Source organism: Chamaea fasciata, unplaced genomic scaffold (assembly GCF_029207755.1).
Source record: "Chamaea fasciata isolate MVZ Bird 193981 ecotype frontalis unplaced genomic scaffold, bChaFas1.0.hap1 SCAF_3, whole genome shotgun sequence".
NCBI lineage: Eukaryota > Metazoa > Chordata > Aves > Passeriformes > Sylviidae > Chamaea > Chamaea fasciata.
This window is the reverse complement of record NW_027094088.1, coordinates 83,016,666-83,037,685: the sequence shown is the minus strand read 5'-3', so window position 1 is coordinate 83,037,685 and position 21,020 is coordinate 83,016,666. Positions and strand designations below refer to the sequence as shown.

Here is a 21,020-nt window from a genome sequence, read left to right as displayed (position 1 = left end):
AGACCCCACCACAATGTCACTTGCCCCTGCCCTCCCTTTAATCCTGACCCATAAACTCCCTGTCAACTCCTCACCCATGCCCAGGCGGAGTTCCATGCACCCTGGCTGGCCACTGACACAGAGGGTAGCCACCTTACCTTCCTTGCTAGTCCTTCCATCCCAGCACTCCAGTTGCATGAGCCACCATCCCATCACTCCTGTGATGCCACTGAGATCACAGCCCTGCACACATGAGCAGGTCTCTAACTGCTCCTGTTCATTCCCTACACTGCATTCCCACAGGGAACTGTTGTGTCCCTGATGAGAGACCTCCTGGCTGGAGTGTTTGAGAGTCCTTCATGCTGCTCTGCAGGTGCTCCTGCTCACCTGTGATCCCTTTCCTGGCTCTGGCCATCTATAGCTGGCACTGGCATCAAACTGAGATGAGAAGGGGGATGGACTCAGGCTCTCCTCTGCCAGCAACCTTAGTTTAAATCCCTCTTCACCAGCCTGGCAACCAAAAATGTTCACACACATGAACAGATGATACAGTCCAGACATCCACTACACCTCGTAAAAACTGCTTTATTGATTGCAGTTTACATGTTACAATTAATGTATGATTCCAATCATTAAGCCAGCTGCTTGTAATAAGCTGCCACCACAGTCAAATGGGAACTGGACAAAGAGATGTTAGTTGCTGAGGCATCCTCAAATGGAATCAGTTCGGCTTCTTGGGCATTGAAGAGAGAAGCAGATAATAAAGAGCATACACTGTTCCTGAATTTAGAGACAAAAAAGATATTTTCAGATTAGCACACAGAATTCCTTTCAAGTCAGCTTTCTTGTTTGTTCCAGAAAAAATACTGACAATAAACAGCTGCAATTCAGCCAAAATACATTTCCACAGCCAGAAATTCCTGATTTCTTTTGGTGATTCATATTTTAGAGGAAAAAAAAACCCACTTAAATACATCTCCACAGGCTGCACAAAAATAAAGAGGGGAAAAAAGCGCAGAGAAGCACGTCTGTGGAACCTACACAATCATGAAGTAATGGTTATTGATTCTTAAAGTAGCTGAACTGAAAATCCGTTTGATCAACACATTTAAGTTAGAGGCTATTGCAAAATTAGGTAACAAGCAACATAAAGGTTAAATATACATAGTATTATGAACCTTGGTTATAATTCTGCTAGTTTTCACAGCACATGAAAATTCAGTACACTGAGTATCATCTATCACTAAGAAGAGTCAGGCTAGTGCAAAAACTGGTTAATGTATGTGCTGTCATTACATTTTACTCATTTGCAGCATAGATTAAGTACTTTTTTTCTCTAACATCATGCATGAAATCTGCCCACAGTACTTAGTCTAGGAAAAAGCCATATGAAAACCTAAACCTGGAAAAAGCACAAATGAATACACAGTATGTCCAAATGTGTTCTTTTTCTTTTCTACATTAACTCTGCATGTTATAAAGAACAGACTGAAGACACTGTGTAACTACTTTATAGAGAAAATACCATGCCTGTTGGAGATTGTACCAAAAAAAAATAATATTAGCACATTGGAAATTGTACCAAAGCATAAATATTTCAGTATTAGCCTTACCAAACACCGTAAGACCCGTGGTGGTCCTATACAACAGAGAATCTTTTGCCCCACCTTTGAGATGCACTGGGAGGCCATTATCCTCCTAATGGAAACAAGTGACAAAACCAAACTATTTATATGCAGTTCTTGCAATATTGTGTTAATATAACCACAATTACCCAGCAGAAGAATTACTACCCCACATTATCTTTCTGACTCCCAAAAGACACTGAACCTTATTTAGATCCCACTCTGTCCTGAAAGGTTTCACTCTGGTATCAGGTGATGACTCACTAGGGGAGTATAATAAAACATGTGCACAGTTCGTACCTAAAGCAGTGACTGGCAGATGCCTGAACACTTCTGACACCAGCCAGACCCCTCAGGTGCACGGGATGTGATTACCATCCCTAGAAACCTCCCATTCATCTCCAGTATATTCAATCCCTGCCACAGGGAGCAACAGGGGCAGGAGTCTGTATTGTCACTTGGTGGCATACAGATAATTGTTTTGCTACACCCAAAATAAAACTACTAAGCACCAGATCCACATGATCTTTACCCCTGTCAGCAAGATCGTGCTGTTCTGGACTTCAAGCCAGCCTCCAGTGCTGGCGACCTGCAACCTACCCCAGCTTAACTTGCTGTCCCACAAGAAAGGAATGATAGGAGGAAGAGATATGCCTAGAAATCTCTGCTAGCAGAAACAGAACCTCTGACCCCCTCCCGTCACCAACCTCCATCCCATTTCCTTCCCCTAGGCTCACAATGAATACTGTGCTCCTTAGTCAAGACTGGCTTTCACTTTCAGGGCAAAGGAAAGCAATAAGACATTAAAAGTACTTAGGTGGGGATTCTAATATACTTGCTCCCTTTCATGGAGCTGAAGCCCAGTTTATCCTCAGGAGGAAGCTACAGCTGCAGGTTGTGGCTCACAGCTGAGATTACTCTCTTGAGTGCTCTCTGCTTTTACTACTTCACTCAGTAGCCCTATTAATCAGGAATAGAGTAACTTAGAAATTATTTTTAAAGAGTCAATAATTTTCAAGGAATTAATCCAATCACTTAAGACCTTTACAGTTTTCGTAACTCAGAAGTATGGGAATACCATATCCTCATTAAAAATTATGGGACTCATCTATGAGCTATGGAAAGAGATGTAAGATTTCAGGTTTACTTTTTCACTGTATTTCTGTCTTCTCACTCTATTTGTTTCTTGGACATACTCCCCCATATCAATTCATTTCAGAGTACTTTATCTTTGTACCGTGCCTAATACTTATGAGAAACTCTGGTACAAATCATTTCATGGGGTAAAAAAACCCCTAAAGTGTCAGCAAGTCAAGTATGCACGTAAAAATACTCAACCTCGGCAGAAAATAACTGCTCTAGTGATAAAACTGATTTTGAGAGCTCTCTTCAGATGTAAAGAAGAGCCTGACCCGTTCTTTAGAAAAATAAATGCAGTTATGATCTACTAAAACCTTGTTAATCTACTAACATTATTCAACTCACTCATTACCTGAAAAAGCTTCTGATTCTCAGAAACTCTATTTACATACTGCCTGCGTGAAGCAGTGCTTACAGTTCTCTGGGAAATCTGGCGAAGAGCCTGAAATAAAAGATAAACAGTGTTTTAATGACAGTGACATTTTACAGCTCTGTCCACAATGGGTAGAAACTGCTTCTTTGAAAAGCAAGATAGAAGTGGGACAGCAAAAAAAAGAAAGGCCTTTAAAAACAAACAAATAAACACACACACACAGAACTTCACCAAAACACACTAGTTTTGAATTCTGTAAATTTTTCAGCAAACTGAAAGGACTGCTTGACTAGCTACCTGAAAAGGAAAAGGGAAAACTCAGGAAAACCGCATTCAGTAAGATAGAACAGAGTTATGGATCTGCAGCACAGCCTTCAAATTCCCTTTCAAGGGAAATCTCGGCCTCTGTCCCTTACACCTCAGTTTTAGGCACCATTTTCTGAGTCTGACTAGCCAAAGGGACAAAAATATTTTTGACAAGCGTGTTTGTGAGGACAACGAACTCCTGTCATTGCCGCAGTACACCTACGAGCCATCAGCACAGGAGACAATCTTCACAGCGCTAAGGAGGCACCTCCATCCCGCCACACGCACAGCTTAAGTCATCCTGCCGTGTCCTTAGGTGGAATCTGTTTTCACAGACTAATCATATAGAGCAGCCTACCGAAATAAATGACCTATATACAATTCTTTAATCTGCCTTCTCTAAAATGTCAACGCTCAAAGCGCGGTAGGTCTAAGCTGCCAGCGGCCTCGGCCTCCTTCAAGTAACATTGACAACACATCGTTCCCACACAATTACCACCGCTAAAAACGCTGCCACGGGGCGAGCCAACATACAGGTGATGCTGGTCAAAGGAACGGGACAAGGCATCTCCTCTCCTTACTCACCCCAAATAAACACGCTATAAAATATATCTCCGTAGAGACGAGCTAAGCGTACCCGAGATCCCCGATTCAACCTTTTATCCTCTCAAGTCCCTGAAGCTCAGCACTATGTGGAGCGAGCGAGCGGGCTGCCAAGACCTTCCCCCGACCCCCGCAGGTCGCTCCGCAGCGCCCGGCAGGGACAGCGGCCACCACGGCCGAGTCCCGCAGCCGGGCGGGCACCCTCAGCGAGCCCCACACACCGCCGGCGGCAGCGGGCCGCTCTCCCCGGGCCTCACCAGCACGTTCCGCCACATCGCGGCTCTTGGTCTTGTCACCTCCCGCCGGCAACAAGGGCAGCGGAAGGGGAAGCGGCTCCCCCGCCCACGGCGGACACACCACAGAGGGAGCGGCCCGGAGCGCCACCGCAGAGCCCACAGCGCCCCCCGCCAGTCCGCCCGGCCCGGCCGGGGCAGCGCGGCGGGGCCGGGCCGGAGCCCAGGGAGCCCGGGCTGAGACCCCAGCGCCGGGGAGGAGGAGCGGGTCACCTTTCAAAACACGCAGGCCGGCAGCGGCTGGGGCACAGCGGGAGCGTTTGTTTCCTCACGCCACACAGCCCCGGCGGGGAATCTGCTGCTACGGGATTCTGTGGTTGCCGGCCGCCTCGCTGCGCCTTCAGAGGGCGCTTTGGGAAATCCGTGAAACGTCCCCTCGAGCTCCTACATACAGAATTTTAAATCTCCTTTCGTTGAAAAGTCTAGTATCTGCAGAGGTCGGGATGCGTGTCCTGGAAGAGCAGCACCCTGGGCTGCGCCTGCTCGCATGGGCTCGCTGGACGTGCCCAGGGGCCGCCACTTCAGGCAAGGACGCGGAGCGAGGCAGAGCCCTGGGGGCGAGGGGGTCTGGCACCCCCGGGTGGATGCGGCATCCTTTGTTGAGCCGCTACGCTCAGAAAACCCAAACTACCCCATGTAGTACCTGCCCGCTGCCTCAAGCTCCGTTAGTAACGGGGATAGAGAGTACTCTACGTGTGGGGAAAAAAAAATCCCCAACTTCAGCTTCGTGTTTCACGATGTGTAATTACACAGAGTGAAGTAATGCCGGAACTGTATGAAATACAAACCTGCTTGATTCTCAAGGAAGAATCATTTACCCTTCAAGAAACTACTCTGAGAAGCCTGTGTTTTTTCTGCATTGCAGATCTAGCCCCGTAATTGCATCTTCTCATGCTTCAACCTTATGCTGAATTAGAATGCTGTCGGGAATGCTCTTTCCTGGGTTTGCTGCAGTTGAAGTGCACTTAGTTTTTGGCATTACAGTACTTTTGCACTGGTGCCAAACTTCATGATGAACAACGTGTGTGAAACACGACAAATTAGTGCTCAATTCAGTATGAAAATAACAAGGATCATATCTCGAAGCATTACACTTCGCAGTCTGATGAGCTGTTCCAGGAAGAAACTAGAAATGCAATGATGAAGAAGCATTTATAGCTATAGCCTTAGCTGTGCAGAATATTAAAAACATCATTTAGAAAGCACAGTCATGGACAAATAGGTGCTTGAACAAAGGAGGAAACTGGATGCATTATTTAACAAATGGTTTTCAAACATTCAAGAAGTGCTATCACAGAATAGCACTTAAAAATACATTACTACCACTGCAAGACAGATTTCCATTCATTCCTCTTGCAATCTTAGGAGCGTATACAATATTTTATTCTGATTTTCATTCACTCAGTTGAATCGAGATACTGGTAAAAGGATCATAATTCACAGAGAAATTATTATTCCTAAATTCTGCTGTGTGGGCTACTTTCTGGTATGCCTGAATCTAAACTTCAGGGATATTTTCTATAAAAATACACTTAACAACAGAAAGGCCACACTTAAAGATTGGTATGTGAGTTACCTACTGATCAAAGCTACAGAGTAACTTCTCAGAGCAAGCACAGCTGGTCTCTTCAGTGTTGACTAATTCGTGAAGAAATGAAAACTTGAAGTAATGAGAAATGGCAACTTGCTGCTTTAGGATGAAGACGCTTCATTGGAAATACACTGCTTCCTCCTAACTGAACAGAGCAGCTCTTGCATATATTGCATTGTATAACAAAATTGTTCATCAAAACTCGTTGAACAGGTCTGTTTAAGCCAGAAAGAAAACAGGGCCGTTAATCTAGCTGTTTAAAAGCATTTGTCAAAAAAAGGGTTCCACCTCTTCAACCAGTAATACACGGGTACATAAATCCTGCTAAAGAGATGACACATAAAATTAGGCCTCAGTAGGCAATCCTAGAGACAGTAATTTTCCCTTTCTTCCAAGAATAACACAGTCCAGTCCTTCCCATTTTCATAACAGAACTATTGAGGTTATTGATTACATTCTTGCACCTCTAACACTATGCATCTCACCACTTTATTTTGCAAGATTTGAACAGAGTACTCAGGTAGAAATTCAATTAAATTTGCACATAACTCTGGTATTCCACTTGCTCAAAATGTTTATTTTACCTTATTTTTATCCAGGGTCCAGTGAGAAAGATCTCCACATACTTCAATTTATACTTTTTTAAAATCTTCTTGAGCTTCCCTTAATGATTGACTTACACATTTTTTCCTCTTTACTTCATCCCTATCACAAAATGAGAGAGAATCTTCCAACTTTAGACTTTGTAGCAGCAGTTGATATAATTCAAATGGACAGTATTACTTCCCTTTCAAGCACAGGATAAAGATGTTCAAAATGGGAGGCTTATGGGGAGGTAGTTTCTTACTTGAGACTCAGGTTACGTAAGGACCTGCTAATTCTTATCAGGCCATTTTGTAATGGTCTTCAGTCTTAAATGAAACTGTTAAATAAGATTAGACTTAACATGTAGGCACAAAAGGGAATATGGTGATCGAAGATTCTGAGAGCTAGAAGGGAGAGAATTTTTACTTAAAAAAACTCCTGGTGCTCTGAAGAAAATTTAATACTACTACTACTAAACAAACAAAAAAATAATCCCAAAACTTTTTACAATTGGGCTTTCTGAAAATAAACCTCAGAGTCTGTTTTTATACTGCCAGAAGCAGTCTCTTCCATAAACTGGCCACATTGCTAAGAAGCAAGAATAAAATTGACGTATTTTCACCGTTTTTTCTTGTCTTTTGAAGTGAGCATTTTGGGCAGGTTGTTCAATACAGACAAGCCTTTTATATGTGGAACATTTTGGGATATTGGAGAGGTTTTATGTTGAGTTACTAAAAAAAAAACAAACGTATGTAATGCCAAGGGTAGATCACACTATCAGTAAAGATCAGAAACCATTGTCTTGTCACAGGAACTTTGGAGTTTGGATTATTCTGTGTTTATGCAATGTTCTTTGTCTTCAGCAGTTGCATTCCAGTAACTTCTCTTTTTAATTTACTGTAGGTACGTGATTTAGCCTTAAGTCACCTTTTTCCACTGAGCACTCTTCAGCTCAGTCTAAGTGTTCTTCCCACTGCAAGTAAGGCATGTGAGAGAAGGGTGCAGTCAATAACATTTCCTGTGAATCCAATCCAACCAGCCATGCCCATTTTTCTTTCTGCAGATATTACTTTACTTACACTGTCATGGCCTTTCCTTCCTCAGAGATTACTATTACAAAAAGACAAGACTTGCATTCTTCAAGGTTTGATATTCGTAATTCATCCTTGAAAGATTCCAAGGATCCTCCATTGTTATCAACATGACATCCAGACAAATGAGCATGAGTGAAGGAAGAGTTTACAAATTTGACCAATATTTTAAACTCTTATCAGCATTTTAAACTCCATGGGCACACTGTCCCATGAATTTACTGCTAAAGGCTCTCAGAGAACCCACTTAATTGCAACAAAAACCAGACAGCAATTCTCACCCTAGTGCACTTCATTGAGGATACACTGGCAGCTATAATGAGTAAAAAAAAAAGTAAGGCATTGAAAAATATTACAAGGTGAAGACAGAAAAATACTTCTTTTTTAATTTTAAGCACAGCCCAAAAAGCAATCTTTCCCATTTGAAAAAAATAGGAATTTTGAATGAAGCAGAATACACTTGCATTTCAAGTGACAAACACAAAGTTTAAAAATTGAAATATTTTAATAACCAGTAATTATGAGACATCCCTTTGCTCATTTACTCTATCTTGGACTAGCAGCGACTCTACAGCTGAAAGCCAGTTTAACACGTTCTACAAGTTTTCAAGGGTAATTACCCTTATTCTGTAACTCCAGCAACACGAATACAACAGTGTAAATAAAAAAAAGGTACTATTTGAAAGCCATGTTCTGCCAGGCTGTACTATGCAAATAAATTATTATATGGAGTTACAGCGAGCTAGCACACTGGAAATGCTGTCTCATTCCACAGTTTACCCAGACTTACACATTTAAACTCGTAGGCTACACAAGTAACTATGTACAACCAGTCATGTGATTATGTGATAAATTAATAGTTTTGTTTAAAGCTGCCTGTAGATTAAGCTATTGGACTCTGCATTTTCGTAATAAGTATGCAATCCCAGAAATACAACTCATTTAAAACTGCATTTACACTTAATAATGTCTTTTCATCCAGATAAAAATAAATGTATGTTCAAGAACAAAACGAAATCTCTTACTAAAATGGTTTGCAGAATTTATTAGGTCTCTTTTAATATACTCCATACTTTATCAAGCTAGTTGCATATAAAGTGATCTCCACCATATACATTACAGTTTCTGTGCAGCATCTAAAAAAAAAGTCACCAAAAAGTAGTATTTTACAAGTTGCAGTCAACTTTTAATTAACCTAAAGGTGAATCCTTCTGTAATTTAAGACACTAGCCTGCACATTGCATCTAACTGCAATATTTAAATTATGTTTCACAGCAAGCTAAACCTGCATTTCAGGGAAAGATGTCACTGCCATCTCAACTTCTGAACTTCTATAGTTTACTTCCTTAACACCGCAAAAAAATTAATGTGGTGTTCACTCCAAATAAGCAACAAGTAAACAATTCCCTTAAAACAAAGCCTGTTCAGAATACATATGCTTTTAAAAAGTTAGGAACCTCCTCAAGTAAAAGGAATTCACCCCCATGAATGAATGGAAAAAACCTTTTTAAGTTCTTCTTGATGAATGCTTGGTGCTGCTCATTAGAAGCAAAACCAGCAAAAAGTGAACTAGTATTGGATATGACTTAAAGCAAAGAAAATTAGAAAAAGATTATACCTGCAACAAGCATGTCCCAATTGAGAACAATCTTTTAAAGGGTCTCATGCATGTAATTAAAAAATAGGTTTTCTGGTATTTTCACAGGATGCTCATTTACTGGCCAGGCACATATATTGTAAATATACAAAGAATCCAGAGTGCTGAAGTTTACAGAGCACTTAAAGGATTTAATATAACAGAGGTGGGAAGGACACAGAAAAAATATTTAACAACTTGTATAAATATATTAAAATCTCAGAAAGAAATGTAGGAGCCCATGCACACAAGACAGTAAATCGAAGAAAACATTTAAGACTTGACTTCTTCTGACAGAACTGACACCTGAATTCTGGAAAGTCAACAATGTACAGTATTTTATAAGCATCTTTCTCCACACAATCTAAATGTACTGAATCATACAGACATTACATAGCAAGTGAACAAGCAGCAGATGCATCAAGGGAACAGGAGCTATATGCATCATGTGGCCTGCCCAGTTAGAGGCAAACATCAGAAAAATTGTTTCTGACGTAGGCAGAGATACAATCAATACAGCTAATTGTATACCCGTCATTTTCAAGAGTTAATCCACATTATGGGCAAGGGGAGCTTTAGGTAAAAATTATGCACCCAATCTCAGAAATGACAGAAGCAGAGATTCGTCTTTCAAAAACTGGGTCCATTCTGAACTGGCCTTGATGCACATGCAGTACATTTACTTTCAGGATGCAAGATTAATTGGGAATGTCTGCACTGGTGTTTCGATTGCCGTATTTGTGATGAATGAACAGCAATACCACTCCTAAGAAGAAGCATATGGACCCAACAGTGATGTAAGCAATTCCCAGGAAGGGATTTTTGCCTCCCATCCACGAGATGGTGCTCAGGATCATCCTTTTTCGTCCATCAAAACTGTGTACAGGATAATCTGAAAAACATTTAGGAAAACAAGAAGCAAGATTCCAAACCCAGCTTGGAAGTGGGCAAATGAAAATTTTGGGTTATTTCACTTAGGTTCCAAATACTAACTGCTGCTTTTGGAATTGGAATTGCAAATATGAAACATTCAGCTGTTCTTTTTGGCTAAAACTAATCTGGGCATTGTCAGCTACTTCAAAACAAAAGCCACATTAGGAGACACTAACCCTGAAGAAGAGTAAAATACATGACTTTGTGGGTTTATTAAAATAGCTTCAATAAAGTGAGGGAAATAAATTTTAGCCCTTGTGTCTACTTAACTACGAAATTTTTCTCTACATTCATTCAGTTTTACATGCACTCCCCACAGCTTTACAGCAAAGGAAAACACTGCTGCAGCTATCTAAAAAGTATCATTAAGTGCTTTCGAATTTCAAGAATTCAGTAACTACAACACTCCTTCTCTAGTCCCCTGCATTTCTACCTAATATTTAGTCTCCCCAAAGAAGAATGACCAACCTTCACCTGATCCACAACTTTGTCTTTTGTGACCTTCAGAGTCAGTCTGCCTGTCATTACATAATGTCAAATCACCTTGAAGTTAACAGTTCTTAAATTCCTTGGCTACCAGCTCCTTCTGTTCTTTTTTTCCTACGCTTTTCTCAATTCTTTCACAACACCCAACCAATCTGATTTCCCTGTCTCTCTGAAGCTATTAATGCTATATAACCAGCACAGGAGTAAAAGATGAACAGTTTAAACAGGAGTAACAGTCTATCTAGCTCTCAGTGCCAGTGTTCAACCACAGCTCAATACCATCTTTTTTTAGAGATGGCAAGAAGAAAGGCTAGTTCAATCTGATAACTTGCAAATATATGCTTGTGTAATCCAGCCAAAGCCTGCTTTCAAAGGATACTGTATGCAATATCCAAGGAATATTTTCCAGCCTGTAAGGTAGGCTGTAAGTTATTCTTCCTTTCGATGAGGCGATAGAGCTTGCGGAACGTTGGCAGAGCCGCCGTGCGCATCCACACGATGAAGTCCTCGTTGATAAAGCCGTTGTTGTCAGGCTCTGCTGGGTCCAGCATATACACTGGCTTGGGCCAGTTAACAGGTTTTGTTGTGCCTAAGATTAAACAAAAATAATAAAGTATTTCAAATACAGGACTGAGTGAGTGGCACACTGGCTCATCAAAATCCATTCTAGTATCACAAAAAAACCCCACACTAACTTCTAAACAGTACGGACAGGCTGACTCACTACTATTGCAACACACTGGGCTGTTTAAGCATTTTTTATTTTGCAGTTTAAATAGTTTGAATTCTATAAATAAATAACATAATTCGTAACAGCACTGTCCACTTGTTTAAACAATTCATGTGGGTAGGAAGTCACGTCTCAAAGCACTGCTTGGTGGGTAATTCTCCATTATGATGCTAGGTCCTCTGCTCACTTGGTAGAATTTGAGAACCATTTCCTGAAACATGAGCAAGTAATGCTGTAAACATGATTTCAGATTATGTCCAAATGCTTTTGCTAGTGTTATTGGAAATACAATTCCACGTTGTATTAGGGTAAGGTATCTGCTTTTCCAAGGGTAGATGGTATCACATTGCTAACACGTAATTTGGCTATGACTAAGCAAGAAACCCACATCAGGTTAAGCCTGAAGTTATTATAGAACTTGCATAAACACACATGCTCTTAGAGCCCTAAAAAGACTCTTCAGACATATTAGCCAAAGGAAACCTTTATTGTCCAAACTGTATCTAACCTAAAAAAATGAGACACATCAGTCACTTCTAATAACAAAAAAAAAGAATCCGTTTTTTTAGAGAACAGCACAACCTAGCCATAGAAACATTTCAATGAAAACTCCATATGAAGAGTTTCATTCAACAACTGCACGATATCTTTGTAAGTTAAATCCAAACACAATAGAACTTGTACTGGTCTTGACTGGAATAAAATTAAATCTCTTTACAGTGGCTGGTATGGGACAATGTTTTGGATTTGTGCTGGACACAGTGTTGATAAAGAGTGATGTTTCTGCTATTGCTAAACAGTGTTTGCCATCATCAAGGCCTCCTCTGCTCCTCACCTCACCCCACCTGTGAGGAGACAGGGGGTCCAGGAGAGATTGGGAGGGGACACAGATGGGATACCTGATTCCAGCAGACCAAAGAGATATCCCGTAAGATAGAAAAGGGCAGGCAGAGGTAGGCAGGGCCTACTTTGGCTCAGGGACTTGGATGGTGGTGAACAATTCTTTTCTTTTGCATTACTTGTTTTTCCTGGGTTTTATTTTCCTCTCTCCTTGGTGTGTTTTGGGTTTGGTTGTTTCTTTTTAATAACTAAAGAGTCTTTATCTCAACCTATGTGCCTTCTCACTTTCAGCCTTCCAATTCTTCCTTCCACTGAGCAAGGGCATGGTTAGTGAGACACTGTGTGATGCTTGGCAGCCAAGTGGGGTTAAACCCCAGTAGAATACATTACACACTTTTTAGTATTCAGGGTACAAAAAAAATCAGAAATTAAGAAATATCAAATTAATGAATACAGTAAAGGTAGAAACCAAACACTTGCACCAGAAACTTGAAGCTTTTATTACTTAAAGACAACCTTTCAAATAGCAGAGTAGTCCTCAGCTTGGATTTCTTCAGATATTATTTAGCACATTCAGTAAAATGTCAGTGAGGCAAAACTCTGAAATCAAAATGTATTTGAAATCAAAACTGAAATCAAAAGGTGTTTGAAGCGTTTTGCCATTCTTAAAACTTCTCTTTTTTCTTTTTTTACCTTGGAAAAGCGCAGTTAAGTTGTTTCCATCTCCTGTAGGATTCCTGAACTTTACGTTTTTATCTGTCCACCACGCAATGCCTTTTTTGATCAAAGTAATCGGAGTCCTTGTGTCGTTATCAATGCGGTATAATTTCAGTGTATCTAAAGACAAAATCAAATTAGAAGACCAGCTGCAGAAAATTTCATTAGACAGATGGTCTTGATAAGCACTGAAACAATAACCTCCAGGAGAAAACAAAACAAAAATAACTGGGCAAGGCATTTACAAACTGCCTGATACAATCACAAGCTGTTCTGTAAGAATCAGTGTATATGAGATAGCAGCTTATTATCCATATATGATATCTATGTTTCTACATCAAAGTAGTAGCAGATTCTGACAACAGGTATTTCCATCCTTTGTGTGCTATGAGATTTAATCAATTCTCCTAGCAATTTTGAAACAAGTACAAGCAGTACAAGACATTTATTTTAATCTGAACAATGAAAATTCAAAACAGAATTCAAAACAGAAAAGCCCATGGTATCTTTATTCAGAATAATGTGCAACAGAAAACATACACTAGATCACAGACCCATATAAATGATAACTTAAAATTGTTACCATACCATTAAACATACTGTTGGCAATAGCTCCACAAGGAGCAATGGGTTTGTCCTCATTTGTGCGGTAAGGCTCACATTCCTTACTTGGATTCTGATAGTCAGAAAGAAAAAAGGCAAATGAGTCTGTGCTAGTTTATACAACTAACCTGGTTTTTACTACATGATCAACATGAAATTTTATAATACTTAATAGTTTTTTTCAGTAATAAATTCAGAAAATATCAATTCCTTATGGTTGTCTTTTGTTATGCAAAAATTCTAGTACCTCTTTATCAATTAATAAATACTCTATGTGGTGATTTATCCAATAGGCAGAAATTAGTTGCTCATTCACATCCAAGTGTGAATACCTACAAGTAGTGAACTGTTGTCTCCATTTAGCTGGCTGTCATCTCGAGACTTCACGTAACGACGGTGGTTTTGATAGAAGTTGGAAAGTCCGTAATACATGAATACATTGCTCTACATGAAGCAAAAAGGGAGAGATTTTCATTCACACAAACCTGCCATTTTAAGTTCTTAAACTCTGTTTACAGCAACATTCATAAAGTAAGAACCTTTCTTCACACTGAGTACATAAAAGTACTATCCTAACAAGGCTGAAGTCAAACAATATAAACATGCCACCAACTATCAGAATGATATTCACCAGCACTAATCCCCAACACCTGTCTTGACCAATGTGGAACCCATAAGCCTCATTTGCCCCCAGTCTGCCAGAAAGCACTTATCTGGTATCTCCAATTCCTGTTGAACTGAGATTTTGTAGATCATGCAGGAACAGCTGATCTACTCTCCAGCTATGTGACACATAGGTAACTCTGAATGCGTAAACCACAAGCATTCCGCTTAATGTTGCACATTTCCAGATAAAAAAGAGTCATTAAGAAATATCTCATCCCTGCTAATGAAAAAGGGGACACAAAAATCAGATCAAAGGAAAACTAAAAATAATTCTCTAAAGTAGGAAAAAAATACATAAGTGACAAAACTTTCATTTCCAATATGAAATAGATCATATAAACCGTTCTGACTTCATCCTGCATACAGGGCAGCATACCTCAAATGAATGTTCCAGCGTGAAATTGATGGTGCATGTACAAGGGGGTGTGCTGTCCCAGGACACATTTAAGCATTTGTTGCAGGGACTAGAAGGTTCTGTTCCTGTGTAGTCAATCTGTAACATGGAAAACAGTCACTAATTTACAATGAGAGAGTTAAGAAAAAATATTATTAAGCCAAAGAGTTGCTGTGGCATTTATTCTGCAATCATATCTCAACATCAAGAGCACATTCAAGCCAATCTGACAATCTCAAGAAGTCTCTTCCAACAGTAACCATTCTATGATTCTGTAAATCAGTTTTTGATTCTGACCATATGCCTGATTTCAGATGCAAACAAATTTAACACTGAGGTGAAATTACTCCCACAGCAAAACCAAACCAAATCAACAAGCCCCTCCACATCCTCAACCCCACAACAAACCAACCAACCAAAAAAACACATCAAAACCACAGACACTCCAGACAGCATCATGTTTCCAAACACATACACTATGACAAGCAGATCTCAGCTTTCACATGCTTTCCAGAGAGATTAAGCTTTTAAAAGTCTAGGTATTAAAAAAAAAAACAACAACAAGATTTGCATTTAAAACTTGCTTTGTTGACCATTTCAGCCACCTAATTAGAAGATTGAAAAAAAAATTTAAAAATCACTTAATGCTCAAATTGTCCTAAAACAGGAAAGGTTAATACACCAATAATGTTTTGTCTGGACTGGTAAAATAACCAGTATATGGACAAGAAGGATGATCAGTATTAATCTGTCTTATACAATATTATCTGTTTTGAATAGTGTAGCCCAGAAAAAGCCATTTTGTAAAATCTGTGCATTCAGCCTCAGCAACCACAAGCTCACCCTACAGTCCAAGCCAACTCAAGTGGCTTGACCACAGTAGATATTTCTCACAAGCAGGTGCATCAAGTGTGGCAGAAGAAAACTTCCATCTGTCTATAAAAGATGTATTTCCAAACTTATGAATTACCTATTTTAGAATTGACTTAGACTGGTGAAATATATACCTTATACTTATTGGGAAAAAAAAAACCAAAAAAACAAAAAAAAAACCCAAAACGTTTAGCAGCAGTAGCATTTCAGTACATTTACACAGTTATATGAAAGGCTGCTGCAAGTGGTTTTTCCTGATTTATATCTGTAGTAAAAAGCATAACCGAGAATTAGTGATTTATGATGGGTCCTAATACCCATATTAAGGTTAGCTAAAATAAACACACAGTGTGTGTTCAGGAAAGAACTGAGGCCTATTTTCCTCTGCATCTTCTTCAGGGTCTCTGTGATTTCTCAAGTAACTATTTTTCTCCTGTGATTTCTCAAGTATCTATTAAGCTGCAACCAGTTCCATCAGCAAACACTCACTGATTGGCATTTGCTCTGCTGCCAGATTTCTGACAAAGTCTACAGGCTAATGAGCCTAGCTGAAACTAGACAGCTTCAGAAGCTATTAGCTGGCTGAGAGAGAGGGAGACTGAGAGAGGATCACAATCTTTGTTCCTCAGCTGAACAAGATATTAAGTTTATGCTGATCTAGAAACAGCACTGCTGCAGCAGCCACGCCAAGCTGTTTAGCTACAGCCACAGACCCCACTGCTGCTCTCAATGAACAATGCAGCTCATTTGTTGAAGGCTAACTCCGGGGTGGGTTCTGCTAAAGCTGAAGCAAGCATTTCCTTTAGAAAGGACCTGCCAGTATGAGAAGTTTTAGATCAAGAGCGCACACTAAAGATTAAGGTTGCAAAAGTCCTAAAGGCTTCACTTTCAAACATGTAATTGACTAAATTCTGTGGAGCATGAAATTGATGTATATTGAAGTAGGACATGCTCTGATGCACTGTTATCGGCTTGCATGGTATCAAAGAGCTTTCCTGTACAGTAACTGCCAACACAAGTGTTTTTTCCTGCATCCATATTTACAGATTACATTCAAGAGAAAGCTTATTTAAAAGGATGGAGGCATTCATCTTCAACTCTTCACAACGTAACACTTTGACTGTAAGAGCTAAGGACTGACTGTGGAGTCCACAGCAAGAATCTGCCTGACCCCACTGTTCTGTCCCCCAGGATCAGCAGACATCTGATGGCCTGACACAGTAAGCCCGACCAAAAAACTTTAAACTTTTAAAGATTTAAAGACACTGGATATACCCAAGTTAATCCACACCAGTGGCCGTTCAGGCTGTTGATGTCTGTCAGCCGACACACACCCATAGAAATACCATAACTACTGCATACACATATTCTCCAAACTATTTGTGATTTTGCAGACTTCATACTTTGTCACATATTTATGCTACTCTGCTTGGCCATTTCTTATATAAAAGGGAATCCATAAATCCGGTCCTCTTTGCTGTTCCTCTCTGTAGGTTTTATTAATTTTCGTATAATTATTGACATGGGACTACAGGAACTGCACACAAGGCTGAAGATGTAGGTAACAGTAATGTACTTACTTTCAGTTCTCCATTCCTAGCCATGCCTTAAGTCAATCTAGCTTTTTATCTACCATTATGCATTTCACAGCAGCAATCACAGCACAAAGATCTCTTTCTTACACATTTAATACTTTGTATATTCCTCACATTTTATAATATTAATATGCTCTGCCAACGCTTCTTATTCACTCTGTATATATTAAAAAAAACCAAAATACCAAAAAAACCCACACCTCCAGGAAATACAGTAACAGGCAAAGAAACATTTACACAGCTGATTAATTTTCCACCCAAATTAACTACTTTCAAGACAGACCCAAGATAAATGACTGATCATACCGTTTTGAAACAATGAAAAAATGCTAGAGACAACAAAAACCCAATAATTCTAGTACTTAAACTGTTGGAAATCTTCCACATTTGAATTCAAGACATCTCATAAAGGAAATCAATGGAAGAGGTACATTTTTCTGCTCAGTCCTTGCACCTGTAGAACAGCGCAGTCCACAGAAATAATAATGGCTCCCATACCTTGTTTCAGGAAGGAGTGACTTGAAACTAAATACGTATTTCAAGGTCACAAATTATACATCTCATTCAATTCCAATACACTTAAGTTTACAGGCACATCCACACACATGTAGGAGCTATGTTATTGCCTAGGAGGTAGGTGTAAATAACCACCTGTGCTTCCTCCCCCGATTACATTTCTAAAAAAGCTTAGTCACTGCATGTAGCTACTTCTGGATGTCTTGTCTCCCACAGCTAAACTTACAGGTGTTTGTGAATAACTTTTGGAGGTTATAACAAAAGCCAGCATTCTAAGCAGGGACATATGATATCTAAGCATATATGTGACAGCAGCATCTTAAACTGCATGCCTCAGTGGTTTAGAGCCCAGATGTTGGCCCTAATTGGTAAAAAGCTTTATCTGTGTTTTGCAGCAGCAACTATAAAGCCTTTTTTTTAATTTAAACTTGCTTTTTTTGAAATTCAGATGCCTTAAGGAGGATAATCTTATCTGCAGAATGTCACTGAATAAGCACTTCATAAAACACATATGAGGACCAGGCAACAGAACACAAGTTTCACCTCCCAAAGGCCCTCTCATCCTCACAGAAGCCTAACAACCGGATTTTTGAGAATTTCAAAAAGTGAAAGAGTAAATCCATACAGCAAAACAAACAAATTAAACTCTTTCCAGTCTTGAGTATCTTGAAATTAGAGAGGATTGGTCTCCATTACAAATGGTTACTGCTGCTGTATATACACAACCTGACTGTGTAGGGGAGCACAGGGTGTGCTCCCATCTCACCTATGAGTTTTGGGCCAAATGTTAGGGGGGAACAACTGGGTTTTGGGTTCTACTGGAACTTACCAGGAGTTCCTAACTGAGCTGCTTAAGCAACAGTATATAAAAATCCTGTACATGCACACAGCAGCAATACCGGCACAAGAAGTGGGGTACATTTTCGGACTCATGAAACTGATGCATTTCTTGTTCCCACAGATCAATGCTGATTCAGTCATAACGGAAAAAGGATATATTTGTCCAATTACAATGATCTAAAACTTTGTACTGCTTTACTATAAAAATGGCTATTTTAAATGCAGCTCTCAACAAAAATTAAGAGTTAGCAAGGATATCTTTTTACTTCGCTCCATGGGGTGTTGAAAACGTGCAATTGTGTTTACCTCAAAAATGCTACAACATGACAATTTAAAAATCTATGTGCCCGTGACAAGTTGGCCATGTTCTCTGAAGCACTTGTGCCAATTTTCAGATGTTCAGCACAACCCCGACACTTGATTCAAGAAGCAACTGTTTTCTAAAAAATATGCTTACATACAAATTAGGATGCTGTAAAATACACTTCAGCTTTTGGGGTTTTCCCTTCTGCTTTCCTCCTTGACTGTAACTGCAGATCTTAACATAAAAGGTATAAAATTGGTTTCGTTAAAACCTTATATGAATTTTAAGAGAAATATAGAAATACCATTCATTCCCTACTTCATTATCTCTTCACCTAACTGGGCTTCACTGACAACTTACTGCCACCAGCCAAGCTACTGTCTCAAACACTACCTATTTGAAAGTGACAGCTTAGTCCAGTAACTGGAGTGATTTGATCCACAAAAATTCATATTCTCCAATAAAACAACACAACAATCAACCACACACCACCTTCCCTACAACCAATCTCAGTCATATTAGCTCACCAAAACTAATAACAGCTGTCAATTGCTTCTCAAGGCTTCCTTACAACACAAACTGGTTCTGTTATCAAATGGATCCATCTGTGAAATACAGTTCAGTTGTCAGCTAACGCTCAGCAACTTTTCACAGCAGTAGCACGGCTGATTATCAGATGTAAATTACTCGAGTTTTTTAAGTGTTAATTAGAAAAAGCCACACTCTTCGATCGTTGTTTCCAAGTTTACTCTGGACACCCTACTCTCCCATACAGCACCCGCAACATTATATCATCGGCGCAGGTGAGAATTACAGCAATACACTCACCACAGAGCTTTTTCCTGAAAATACAATTACTCTGGAACGTTTGAAGATAAATAATGGACTGTCACAGGCTATCCCACGAATAATGTCCACAGTTACTGTACTGCTGAGGAAAAAAACGCGCACTGGGCTGCGCCGATTAAACGCTGGCAGTAACTTCCCTGGAAGTTCCCTCGGGAGCACTGACAGAACTCACAGGAGGCCTACAGCCTTACGCCGAGATGACTGTCAGCTCGGTGTCTGCCCAGGGTAATTAATTAATGGACGCTTTGCTGGGCCGGATGGGAGCCGCCCGGGCGCGGTGTCCGCTCGGCAGAGAGCTCTCGCCGGGCAGGCGGAGGGGACCGCACGTCCCCAGAGCCCCGGGCGGCGATCCCGCCCGCCCTGCCCGGCCTCCCCGAGCGGGCCCCGGGCGCTCCCACAGCCCCGGCCCGGGCACCCCGCCCCGCGCACCTCGTACTCGCGGATGTTGTTGGAGGTGACGAAGATGCCGATGCCGATGGGGATGAAGATGAGGCCGATGATGAAGAAGGCCGGCAGCACCGTGCCCGCTGTCAGGATGGGCTGCCAAGCCGGCAGGCGCTGCTGCTTGAACGCGGTGTTGTCGGGCTTGCGGGTCTTCACGGCGCCCCCGCCGCCGCCCACCGCGCCGCCGCCCGGCACCCCGACGCCGCCCGAGGGGTGCCCGTCCGCCTCCTCCTTGGCGCTGTAGTTCACCGCCATGGCGCCGCCGCCGCCGCCGCGCCGCACGTGACCGGGGGCACCGCGCCTGCGCACTGGGCCGCGGCCGCTGCGGGAGGGCGCACGGCGGGCGCGCGGGTGGTGACGTGCCACGGCCGTGCGCCTGCCTATGTCATGGAGTCCGTCGCGGAGTCATGGAATCGTCAAGATTGGAAGAGACCCGCAAGATTCTCCAGTCAGATCATTCACCCAGCACTGCCACTATGACCACTAAACCACGCCACACAGTGCCAGATTCCGTCGCGTCTTGAACACCTCCAGGGATGGTGACTCTTGTCACCTTCCTGGGCAACCTATTCCTATGCCTGACCACCCTAACTGTGAATATATTTTTTCTAATATCTAACTTGAATCTCCCCTGTCTCAGCTAAGGCCATTTCCTGTTGTCCTCACTGCAGGCACGGCAGAACAGACCACTCCCCACCTCACCCCAGCCTTTTCTCAGAGAGTTGTAGAGGGAATGACGTCCCCCCCTCAAAGTCTCCTTCAGGCCAAACACCCCCGGCTTCCTCAGCTGCTCCTCACAGGACATGTTCTGTGCAATGGCCAGGCAGGCTCTGCTCCGGTGCACTTAGGGCAGGGGTCTTGCCACCTTGCTCCCAAGGCTGGGGTAAGACCCAGGCCCACAGCCTTGCCATCCCTGCTCAGTGCTCCAGGAGGGTCCCCCTGCCCTTCATCCTCCCTCTTGGCATGAGGAGCGCTGTTGACCCAAGGCAGCGTCCATTGGGTTAAAAA

At 41.4% G+C, this 21,020-nt stretch overlaps 2 protein-coding genes across 2 annotated transcripts; both read right to left on the bottom strand.

Moving 5' to 3' along the window:
• Positions 1-544: 544 nt before the first annotated feature.
• Positions 545-4,376, bottom strand: COX7A2 (cytochrome c oxidase subunit 7A2). Its single transcript, XM_066179675.1, has 4 exons — positions 4,284-4,376; positions 3,097-3,186; positions 1,593-1,677; positions 545-759 (listed from the first exon to the last, which is right to left on the bottom strand). The coding sequence occupies exons 1-4, from the start codon at positions 4,299-4,301 to the stop codon at positions 701-703; spliced, it is 252 nt and encodes an 83-aa protein (XP_066035772.1). The 5' UTR covers positions 4,302-4,376; the 3' UTR covers positions 545-700.
• A 4,237-nt stretch (positions 4,377-8,613) lies between these two features.
• On the bottom strand, positions 8,614-20,275 carry TMEM30A (transmembrane protein 30A). Its single transcript, XM_066179674.1, has 7 exons — positions 19,998-20,275; positions 14,574-14,690; positions 13,868-13,975; positions 13,517-13,604; positions 12,905-13,048; positions 11,021-11,230; positions 8,614-10,114 (listed from the first exon to the last, which is right to left on the bottom strand). The coding sequence occupies exons 1-7, from the start codon at positions 20,265-20,267 to the stop codon at positions 9,921-9,923; spliced, it is 1,131 nt and encodes a 376-aa protein (XP_066035771.1). The 5' UTR covers positions 20,268-20,275; the 3' UTR covers positions 8,614-9,920.
• Positions 20,276-21,020: the final 745 nt, after the last annotated feature.

Bases quoted from the DNA above. Each gene is read 5' to 3' on its own strand.
- COX7A2 (XM_066179675.1), bottom strand. The intron at 1,678-3,096 runs GTAATGAGTGAG...TGTTTCCATTAG, and splicing joins AGAATCAGAAGCTTTTTCAG to GAGGATAATGGCCTCCCAGT. The intron at 760-1,592 runs GTAAGGCTAATA...CTCTAAATTCAG, and splicing joins CACGGGTCTTACGGTGTTTG to GAACAGTGTATGCTCTTTAT.
- TMEM30A (XM_066179674.1), bottom strand. From the start codon at position 20,267: ATGGCGGTGAACTACAGCGCCAAGGAGGAGGCGGACGGGCACCCCTCG. The intron at 13,605-13,867 runs GTAGGTATTCAC...TCTGACTATCAG, and splicing joins GAGACAACAGTTCACTACTT to AATCCAAGTAAGGAATGTGA. The intron at 11,231-12,904 runs GTAAAAAAAGAA...GTTTAATCTTAG, and splicing joins CTTAACTGCGCTTTTCCAAG to GCACAACAAAACCTGTTAAC.